The sequence below is a fragment of the Etheostoma cragini genome, chromosome 9 (genome assembly GCF_013103735.1).
Source record: "Etheostoma cragini isolate CJK2018 chromosome 9, CSU_Ecrag_1.0, whole genome shotgun sequence".
NCBI lineage: Eukaryota > Metazoa > Chordata > Actinopteri > Perciformes > Percidae > Etheostoma > Etheostoma cragini.
This window is the reverse complement of record NC_048415.1, coordinates 5,270,601-5,281,892: the sequence shown is the minus strand read 5'-3', so window position 1 is coordinate 5,281,892 and position 11,292 is coordinate 5,270,601. Positions and strand designations below refer to the sequence as shown.

General features: G+C 38.7%; 1 protein-coding gene across 12 annotated transcripts in view; it reads left to right on the top strand.

Moving 5' to 3' along the window:
• The window catches only part of lrrc7 (leucine rich repeat containing 7), a 108,582-nt gene that overhangs the window by 73,933 nt on the left and 23,357 nt on the right, over nucleotides 1-11,292 (top strand). For 10 of the 12 annotated variants that reach the window (XM_034881537.1, XM_034881535.1, XM_034881538.1 and 7 more), the window contains 12 exons: nucleotides 935-998; nucleotides 1,730-1,804; nucleotides 1,951-2,095; nucleotides 2,892-2,964; nucleotides 3,245-3,262; nucleotides 5,914-6,043; nucleotides 6,461-6,576; nucleotides 6,867-6,936; nucleotides 8,400-8,499; nucleotides 8,830-8,954; nucleotides 9,832-10,104; nucleotides 10,243-10,365. In XM_034881537.1, coding sequence (XP_034737428.1) covers nucleotides 935-998; nucleotides 1,730-1,804; nucleotides 1,951-2,095; nucleotides 2,892-2,964; nucleotides 3,245-3,262; nucleotides 5,914-6,043; nucleotides 6,461-6,576; nucleotides 6,867-6,936; nucleotides 8,400-8,499; nucleotides 8,830-8,954; nucleotides 9,832-10,104; nucleotides 10,243-10,365 — 1,312 coding nt within the window. The remainder of the gene's footprint in view (nucleotides 1-934; nucleotides 999-1,729; nucleotides 1,805-1,950; nucleotides 2,096-2,891; nucleotides 2,965-3,244; nucleotides 3,263-5,913; nucleotides 6,044-6,460; nucleotides 6,577-6,866; nucleotides 6,937-8,399; nucleotides 8,500-8,829; nucleotides 8,955-9,831; nucleotides 10,105-10,242; nucleotides 10,366-11,292) is intronic. The other 2 variants (XM_034881534.1, XM_034881545.1) reach the window with 1 other exon arrangement.

The following is an 11,292-nucleotide window of genomic DNA, read 5'->3' as shown; positions in this document are numbered from 1 at the left end:
ACACACACACATATACATGCTTCATGATTACTAACTGTATGTTTGCTTTCCCAGGTGTCCGGATTAATATAGTTTTTATCCCAGGTGGTCTTGAATACTGATAAAGCCTGTTTAACAGTGATGTCTTCTAACAGTTTTAAATGTGTCCTGTTTAACGTAACAACTGCACCTAACATAGACAACCATCAAAGTTGCAGAGTAAAATTATAAATTACAATAGATGGTAAAAAGCATTAATACTAATGCTAATAATTCTACCGCTGCAATTTGGACTTTACAAGCATGACTACCAGGGCACAATCCTCCTTGCACTCTAACTGTGAACATGGTTCACAGTAAGTAACTGCTGGTTGTTGAGATGTTTCCTAATCCCCATGTAGAAGGCATGTTGATCTACTGTGAAGCTGTGAGCATAAATAGTTATGGTTTTTCCATAAGATTTAAAAAAATGTTCACTCTTTGCATTGCACTGGAGTAAAAAAGAACAATGTGTTCAAAATGTAAATGACATAATAGAAAAAACTGAAAAAAGAAGGATGCAGCTTTAGTAAACATCACTCCTCAGGAATAAATCGTATCGTCAACGGCGGATTATCCATGGTCACATTGTAGATGCTACATTTAAATCAAAGCCAATCAGAGAGTCACAATCATCAGAAGACTGCCAGACTAAATCAACCAAACAGAAATTCATTACACTGCAATCATTAAAATACGAGTAATAATAAGATTTAGACAACTAGGCAAGATAATTTAACATAAAATTAATACATACAGGATAAATCTGAGTATTACATGCTACACTGTATGTTGGTGAGCTGTGAATTTTTTTGTGTACAAAACTAGCCTATAGAATGTACATATGTCACAATGTAGTAGTAGTATTAGTAGTAGTAGTAGTAGTAGTAATAATCAATGCATTCTCTCCTCTCAGGTCCATCCACAGACTGACACAGTTGGAGCGGTTGGATCTGGGTAGCAATGAATTTTCTGAAGTGGTGAGATTTTATTTTGAAATGCAGCATAAATTAAGTGTTTAAGTTTTTATATTGAGATTGTCCTTTTTGATCAAAGAAAGCAAATATGAAAGTATTAGGAGTAGTGTACTAGTTGAACCTATTTTTTTGTAACAAGCAGGAGGAACCCAAACAGAAACACAGATGCTGTGTCCTATTTTGAGGTCCGCTGCTTTCAAAGTTCACATTTCAAGACCTAACACAGCATATGGTCAATCCTCTGTACACTGTCTCATTAAGGCAGGAGGGATTTCCGCCTACTGTCCTTCAGTTGGACCCTGAAATGGGACACAGTGATATAATGGAGGAAAAGAAGGCTGGTTGGAGGCTAACAGGATATGTTATCAGGGTCAGACAGGAAGTTGGCTATGATAGGAGTAGGTTGGCTTTGTGGTCTGCTTCCTTCCAAGAGAGAGAAAGCACTGAGAGAGATTGCCAGTTTTACCCACTCTGTCAAAATTTCTTTATTTTCCTTATTTAGGCCAAACTGGGTTGGAAGATGCACTGAAGTTGTTATTTTTGGATCTGTACATGTTCGAGCTGTACATGTTGTTCATGTACAACATAAGTGCTGAGACAGTGTCCTTTGATGTTAAGGAATAATTCACATTTTTTTCATATAAATATTTCCTTTCTACATACAGTATCTGTATATTTGTTGATGCATATGTCTGTAATATCTGCTGATATGGATTCTTCTGTTTGCATGTTAGCCCGAGGTGTTGGAACAGATCCACAACCTAAAAGAGCTGTGGCTGGATAACAACTCTCTACAGTGTATACCAGGGGTAAGAACACACTCTCAGCTCTTGCAGTAAAAGAAAACAGCCCCTCTGGAGATATTTGAATGACACTTTTATTTCAGTTTGTTGCTTATCTGTCTTTTCTCTGTCATTCAATTGTTCCATTTTCTCCTCGCTCTCCCCTGCTGCAGGCGATAGGAAAACTTCGTCAGTTGCGGTACTTTGACTTAGCTAAGAATCGTATTGAGACGTTGGACACGGATATTTCAGGCTGTGAGTCCTTAGAAGACCTGCTGCTATCCTCCAACATGCTGCAGCAACTCCCTGACTCCATAGGTACACACACAAACACATCCTGTACATACATGCACACACACAAAAACATTCATAGACTTAAGTTGTTGAATCTGCTGCGCAGCATTTAAATTCCCACCTATGTAGTTCCTTATGGGGTTGCACAGTATACAGCAGCAGAGGACTGTGGTTGTACTGGCCACATCACAGGTGTGAGTGGTTCTAGCTGTGAGAGAGTAATATAACAAAGGATACGGCTGGTGTTAATCTTTATTTTCCTATTGACAACAAATCTTATGAAAAGACAAAAAACAAATCCCCACATCCAATCATTCCTGTGAAAAACTTGTCACATATAAATGGTTTCATTTTCAGTAATTTACTCAAACAACTTGTGGTTATCAGCCAATGGTACTCAAGCAGGAATCTATCATGTATTTGTTTGGGACTATTTTTAGACATACAAAAATTGATTTTATTCCGCTGGGGAATATTTATGGCAGCAGGATGGTGTATGTGGAATTGAATCAAAATAAACTATCTTAATGTGTTCATGGTAATGAAAGAACATGGTGCCCACTGCAGACCTGTGGCTCATTGATGTCTTTTGGGACAAAATTGGAGCTTTATTATAAAGAGGAATTAAATATGCCACGATTGGCTACACAGAAAAATTGTTGTCAGGATCCAATCACGTTGTTTTCCTTATGAGAAAAATACAGAATATTGCCAACTCTATACTGAATTCCACTTTGTCAGTAAAATAAAAAGGGGCATGAAGGGTATTTCAGAGCTCAGTGTATATGTGGATATTTCTGTGTGTTTGCATATTGTGTAGGAATGTTGAAGAAGCTGACTACATTGAAGGTAGATGACAACCAGCTGACCTCACTGCCTAACACCATCGGGAGGTAAGAAATACACATGCACACGCGCGCACACACACACACACACACACACACATACACTCTCACAGATAAAAAGCAAAGCAAATAATAACACCATGTACTGTATACATTTGCTTTATTTTGAAATCACCTTCTACAGTAGATTGTTTCAGATTGTCTCAGCAGGTTTATCTTTGGTGGGTTGTGGTTTTCCTTGTGTATTACTGTTAGTTGCTGTGTTGTTATGCTGGCTCATGATTGGGGGGTTCTGTGTGTTGTGTTTGCTGCGCTGCTGTGGCGTTAGTGCGAAGCCCAAGCAAGGGTGAGTAACAGGAGCCTACCGGATCCAGGGGTTCGTTCAGAGACAGATAGATGTTCAGCCGCATTACAGATACAAACACACAAGCTCACAACTACAGGGGGTTGTGGGAAACATCTTGAATTCATGCAAATTACATGCAGACATAAACTTTAATTTGGTTTTTTACTTTATCAATATTTGGAATTCAATAAAATCCACATTCTCAATTGTGTATAAAACAATGCATAATTCAAGCCCTGCATAAACTTACTGGGTTGAGATACAAATGATTGCATGTAAAATGATTGCAGTAGTACAACAATTCTTATAATCCATCACAGTCCAGATTCAATCACATCGATTAGATTAGTTGCTTTTAAAAAAATTGAGCATTTGTTGAATTGAGCAGAAACATTTTCTTCTGACATCAGAAGTATTGTCTTTTTTCATGTATACTTAAGAGATTGCTTACAAGCATACCATTCTGCTCACATTGCAGACTGCAACAAGAACACCTCCAGGATTTATAAATTGATTCTGTTCCTGTTTTTCTGTTTGAAACAGTTTAATGACTTGGAACTTGTTGCTAATTATTCTGTGAATCAGTCAATCTGTGATGGATTACATTTTCAAGAGACTATTTAACAATCAGTGAGATACGAGAGTTAAATGTCACTCTTTGCAACAAATTTGTATCTAAATGCTTTGAAAACATTTTGTCTTCCTGAACAAATCCCGGGTTTAAGCCTCAATAAGTAGTCCTGTAGATTCATTGTTTCCCCTCTGATTAAACCAAAAACCTGAAATGATCCTTTACTAATCCCTCAAGTTTTTAAGTTCTGCTTCCTAAAGATGAATGTGATCATATTTTACTCTTATGTTTCTACAAATGAGGAATTCTATATTTCTCAATAACTTATAGTTTACATTACTTTACAGATGTGTATATCTGCATCTATATATTTATGCCATTAGCTCAACCGATACTACATGCATTTCCCTCTATCTACATCAGTACTATAGGATAAATACTGTAAATACACATAGCGTAATCAGTAGACTTCTTTCTGTACTCCTCTGTACTGTCGTAAGGCCTAAAGTGGAGTCAATTAAAATCAATAAGCAACACAGTTAAATTTAAGGAAAGAGCAGGTACAGTTTTATGTTTTACTTTTTAGTGTTTTAAGGCCATACTATATTACAGCTCTGAAAAGGGCCACAATATAAATTACCTGTTTATGCAAACAAGGTAGGTGTATATATTTCGCTGTCTTTGAGTGTACACTGATTTTAAACATAGTAGCCTGCCTTAGCACTTGATATCAAACCCAAACTAAAAATGTATGCTCCATACACCAAGGAGGAGATTTGAATCTAGAAAACTTAAAGTGACCTATAGTGACTACCGACTGAGCGACTGTGTATCCTTGCAACATTGAGAGTAAGATTTAAAGAGCTGGTAGGCAGATGGCAGCTAAATAATCACAGGAGTCATATTAGCATATATATGAAACTTTCAAATCTAGCGGTATATTGTTCTGTGAGAAGTAGGAGTGACATTTTCATTCTTTTAAGAGGAATAGAAACAATGCTGAGAAGAAAATAATTAGTCTAGGCAACCTTAAATTTTAAAATTGGATATGAAACTCCTCTCCTCCCCTCTCTCCTGTCAGACCTTATGGTGGCACAGATGGTCCGTTCCATTGGGAATAATAATAGCAGACTAATGCAATGTTAACAGTGACAGTACAATAATGTAAAAGTGTTGTCTCATTAGCATTAGCCTGCTGTTAGCGTGCTGCCAGGCCAGTGATGACAGTCAAGGGGAGAGGAGGGTCAGGGTGTCCTGTAGAGGGCCTGCCCTGGATGTTACTGTGAATCTTAGTTGAGTGAAGAAGTTAAGATCCAGGTGGAAGAATTTTAGACATCAAAGGGGATTAAAGATGGTCAGCAAATGAGACCAAATGAATGTAGGTTATACCAGGTTGATTCGGTTGGTTGATTCCTAATTTATTGACTGATTCTTCAAGGTGAGGATCTTTTCCTTCTCTCAACACTCTCTCCCCTAAGCTATCGCTATAAAGACAAATTTCTCTTCTCATCCAAACAGGTTACAGGATAAGGCTGGTTCCGTTCTATATTTTTGTTATTGTCAACAAATCCCACCAAAAACACCAGAACCAACACTGTGTTAGTCCTTCTCTCAATATCCTGCCCGTGGCACCCGGCTTCAAGTCCATTTGTTCCTACTGAAGACAAAAGTCCTAAATTGTACCTAAATCCTAAAATAATAGATTAAAGGTTAGTGATTTCCTCAAACAGCCTAAATCTAACTCAAACTGGAGGAAATAATGAATTTGTTTGGGACTATTTTTTTAATGCAAAAACCTTGTTAGAAAACTATGAAGCAAAAACTATGTTGCGGAGAGGAATAAATTCAATCAGGCTTTGGCTACACACACAGTTTTTGATAGTAGAATTAATAGTCTTTTTCAGTCTTTTCACAGGATTTGTTGGCAGTAGGAAACATAAAGAGCTGCACCATCCTTATCCTTTACAACCTAAGTAATCTAAGTAATCTGAGGTTGCAGCAAATACTTTGCAGCCCGCAGAATAATTTCCTGTCATTTTCTTTGCATCTCTTCTTTTCTGCCTCTGTTTCTGTCACACAGTCTGTCTTTATTGGAGGAGTTTGACTGTAGTTGTAATGAGTTGGAGTCGTTGCCTCCCACAATCGGCTACCTGCACAACCTGAGGACCTTCACTGCTGATGAGAACTTCCTCTCAGAGCTGCCGCGGGAGGTAGGAAGATCAACACCTGATGAACACTTGCACATCTTCCCTGCAGTGCAAACTGAAACTATTAGTTGATTAAACCGTGAATAATAATCAATTGTTTTTATTATAATTTCTTAATCAGCAAATGCCATACATTGATTGCTTCCCGCGCGTCAATTGTGAACCTTTGCTGTTTTTTGTTTTTACTTTCTATGACAGTAAATATAATCTCTTTGGGTTTTCTACTGTTGGTCAGACAAAATAAGCAATTCATCTGAGAAATTGTTAGCGGAAGCCCTAAAAGTTTTTATGCATTGCACTGAAATGAAGCTAGTTTAAAGATGTCCCTCATGTAACAGATCATTTTCTGCACCAGGCTTAATGTCAATTTGATCTGATGGTGTGTGTGTGTGTGTGTGTGTGTGTGTGTGTGTGTGTTAGATCGGTAACTGTAAGAATGTGACAGTAATGTCGCTGCGGTCCAACAAACTGGAGTTTCTTCCTGATGAGATCGGACAGATGACCAAACTACGAGTCCTTAACCTAAGTGACAACAGGTACACACACATACACACATACACACACACACACAGGCAGATGACCAAACTGGTGCTCAGTAGTGACAATAGATGCGCACGCACGAACGCACGCAGGCAGGCAGGCAGGCAGGCAGGCAACACTTTCTCAATGGCCGTTTTAATTATGTAGCTGCTTTCAGGGCCTGAAGTTGCCATAAGATTGGGTAAATTTGTTTCCATAGTTACGTGGTCTGCAGGTTGTACTGTGTGTGGCCATGAGAAACATCTCTCTATTCTTCCTCACCCCTCTCTCTGCGTCTCTCCCTTAGGTTAAAGAATCTACCGTTTACTTTTACTAAGCTGAAGGACCTGGCAGCTCTCTGGCTTTCTGACAATCAGGTATCTCCTCCCACACTCGTACCAAGAGACCAAGTATGCAGCACTAACACACAAAGCTACTCTACACATTAATCAGAAAAACAGGCTTTTACTTGAGAAAGGCTATTTGTAAGTACAGGATTTCATCTCCAGGTTATCCTGTTTCATCAGTGTTGGCTCATCATGCAAACTCAATGCTTCCTCCCTTTGTTTCACTTTAAAAACCTTTTCAGTGGAGCAAGAACAGTAGCATTATTTCTCCCAGAAAGACTTTTATTGAAAAACCTCTGCAATAAGTGTTGAGTTTCACAGCCTATTATGCAAAAGGCAAGAGTGCATGACATTACCTTGTTGTTGTACTGATGGAAATAATGTTGTACATATGTTGAATTCACCATAGCTGCAGTGATTTTAATGTTCCCTCTGTCTTCATTTTGGGCCGGCCAAATTTCCTTCATGGGACCTAATAATTACTTGATTAAGTACTTTTATTGGATAATTCATTGCATATAAATCTTCTCAACAATGTTGAGGCTCAATAACAAATTCAGCATGAGTAATGAGAATCACAACAATAAGGGAACTTTACCGGACTGCTTAAGAAGAATGCACATTTTAAATTTAAATGCAATTAGTTTTTATGAGATGAACATGCAAATTAGACAGGCACTTGACAATTAATTTGACTCACTGTTCACATTGCAAATTGAACTTGTATAACAAATGTTAAGAAGGAATCAGTGTCTCCCCTTTATGAATTTTAGTTTGCTTCTTAATTTTAAAAGTCCCAAGGCATGACAATTTCACTTTATGAGGTTGTTAAACACTTAGATGAGTTCCTCCAGCCTACCTATGGTCCCCCAGTAGTTAGAAATGGTAATAGATGTAAACCGAGCCTGAGAAATTGAAAGCTCAAATGGGTAGATCTGGAATATTGCCCCTTATGAGGTCAGAAGGGCCAAGACTACCTCCCCTTGCTCTGCTTTCCGCTCAGAGAATTTGGCACACCCATGAGAGAGAGACATCATGGCTTTCAAACAAGCAAAGTGTCAGTTGGTCAAGGCCACCCCCCAGCAGTCACCTTGCCGCCCCTCTCCTCCTCAAAGCTACAGACTCAGAAATGGCCCATACTAAGGAAAGTTAATTGTTGGACTGACTCTAGTGGCTGTAATTCTGCACCAATGCTGAATTTTGGGAAAGAGACTTCAGATATAGGTATAAGGTGACCACTAAGGTATATGTGAAAGCATCCAAAGTGCACCATGCCATGGGACCTTTAAGTGATGTACAGCTCTACATTGATACTTGGGTGTTCCACCTGTAAGTCAGGCAGTTTTTGTTGCAAGTCGAGCCAATCAGATATTCTTAAAAACATCTTCAAAATTGGATGTAGGATTAGGTTAGATTAGGAATTTGGGAAAAAATGTGATCAGTGAACGTTCCCGCAAGAATACTAATAAAAACGTGTGTGTCTGTGTTTGCAGTCTAAGGCTCTGATCCCACTGCAGACAGAAGCCCACCCTGAAACCAAACAGAAGGTTTTGACCAACTACATGTTTCCACAGCAACCACGACATGATGAGGGTACAAACTTTGCGTGTGTGTGTACCTGTGTGTGTGTGTGTGTGTGTGTGTGTGTGTGTGTGTGTGTGCCTCATCATGTATAGACATGGGTTAAGGTTACTGAATGTTTTGTATTTGTTTTATTACATTATATGATGTTATGTGCTCTGACGTTATGTGTAACAGTGTTTTTGCACATGCATGCGTGCATGTTTTATTTGTATGTTTCTAAATGTTCAAAGGAATTGAATGCAAAATGTGTGTATAAATAAGTTTCTGTCTGACAATTAGACCTATTGTTTAATATAAGTTTTAACCCTGTCCTGGATGTCTGCTTGCATGTGCTAACAGATTACCAGTCGGACAGTGACAGCTTTAATCCTACTCTGTGGGAGGAGCAGAGACAGCAGAGGATGACTGTGGCCTTTGACTTCGAGGACAAGAAAGAAGAGGAAGACAACTCTGGGAAGGTCAAGGTCAGCTGTCTGTCTCTCTGTCTGTCTGTCCGTCCATCTGTCCATCCAACTTCCTCTCTTTAGTAGCTGAGCCAGAGCAGGAAGGGTCATATGAGACAGCAAGGGTATAATATTTTACAGTTTACATTTTCACTTTAAGATTCTGAATTAGTTTTGAAATAATTTGGCTTTTGGTTTCTTTTTCCTGATCCTGCAGTATTTAGAGCCATGTGACATTTAAAGGTGGTAAAAACACTTTCTGATTTCTCTTTGACAAAGTTTAAATACTTATAACTGATATCAACATCTGCTTTATTAGCCAGGTATGTGTGCTCATACAATTTGAATTTGACTTTTGTTTTTGCATGGCTCTCAATGTACAATAGACACCTGACCATAAACCTATAGTAACTATATAATATCTTTTGTTGTTTATATTTTCTTTGTTGTATGCATTACATTTTTATGTGTTTTATGTCAAGCACAGTACTGGATGAGGAAACAAAGCATTTTACTGCGATATTTTAAGTATGTGACAAATAAAAACTTGAAAGCAGAATTGTTGAAAGAAGTCGTTTTATTTTTTGTTTTGTAACTTTCCAAAGTGTATATATCAGTTCTAAATATATTCCCAGAAACCTGCAGGTTTTCCAAAATTGCTATCTTGTTTTTCTTCTGATTTCATTGCTTTACTGGAGTGTGTGAAATATGATTATACAGTCATTCAATTAACAAGAAGTGAATGTAGGATTAACATGATTCATAATGTCGTGTTTAAATTTTTGGAAGTTTCACATCTAAAAACACTATATTTACAGCATTCCTATTAAACGCTTACTTAGTGTGTGATCTATGTATTTTTATGTATACACTCAACCCATTTAATTTTTGTTTGCAGGTGGAGATAAACCTAAAGCGCTACCCAACACCCTACCCTGAGGACCTTAAGAACATGGTCAAGTCAGTGCAAAGCCTTGTGGGTAAAAGTGTACACGCCGGACATGGGCACCAGCACCAGATCCAACACCAGCACCAGCACCAGCTCCAGCACCAGCACCAGCACCAGCACCAGCTGAGCACAGGCACTGCCACCTTGGCAGGAACCAACATGGAACACACGCACCTTAGCAAAGAACAGTACGAACAACCATGGCCCCTGCCCCCTAAAGAGGTAGGAAACCCACACTCCCAGACACGCTCACACGCGAAAACATTTTCAATTTTACCATACATCACCATATGCTACATATCAGTGTATCTTGAGGATTGAGGTGTGTGTGTGTGTGTGTGTGTGTGTGTGTGTTTCCAGGTGACGGACAGAGAGATGCAGGACTTCTCTCAGTCTCAGCTAATGGATCAGGGATCAATGCATAACTCTGGCATTGACATTCCCAAGAGGAAGGATAAAGAGGACCTGACAGAGAGCTCTGAGGTTTGTCACATAGAGTGCCAAACACACACACTCACACACACACACACACACACACACACACACACACACACACACACACACACACACACACACAGACACCATTAATTTGACATTTTTAGCTTGTGATAAGGCAGTACACAAGTTCATTAACCTTGTTCATGTTTTCTAAGTTAATATGTTTCTCAGGCAATAAAATAATAAATGAATAATAAAATCTACACAGAGTAAACAAAATATTCGATGTTGTCAGGTGACGTGATGCTACGCAGCTCACAGCACTAGATTGTCTGTCTGTTAGTTATACATAGTTGTAAAATACTCGTGAATTTAATTTGTAAAAGTTTTGGGGAATTGTTGATCATATGTTAGTTAAGGGAGTCTCATAAGCATATTTCCCAACCTAGAAATTAAGCACTTCAAGGTGCCCTGTGGAGTTTTTCTTGTAATCAATGTTTACATTCCATGTTACTCACCAAAATGCATTGTGTCTAATAATCACGTTGAATTAATTTCCTTTCTCATAAATCACTTGCATTTTTTAAAATATTTTCTACACACTGTTCTTCTTCACTGTCTTTGCTGGCCCATTGCTCGTTTCAAGGTGCATTATCTCCACCCATAGGTCAGTTGAATAGTGTGACACCACTGGCGGGAAAGTTTTTGCGTTGCCTGTATGCGTGGGGAGTAGAAGACAACTACTCTTGTCTTCAAGAAAGGAACTACTTTAATTTCATACATGTGTAGAGGTTTACTCATCAGTGCAGCGGACCGGGGTTTGACTCCGACCTCCGGCCCTTTGCTGCATGTCAATCCTGTTCTCTCTCCCCTTTTATGTCTTCATCTGTCCTAAAATAAGCAACATAACGGAGTGAAATGACCCAGAAGGAGTTAGTAGTAGCTGTGATGACAGCCGTTTGAAATGCCTAA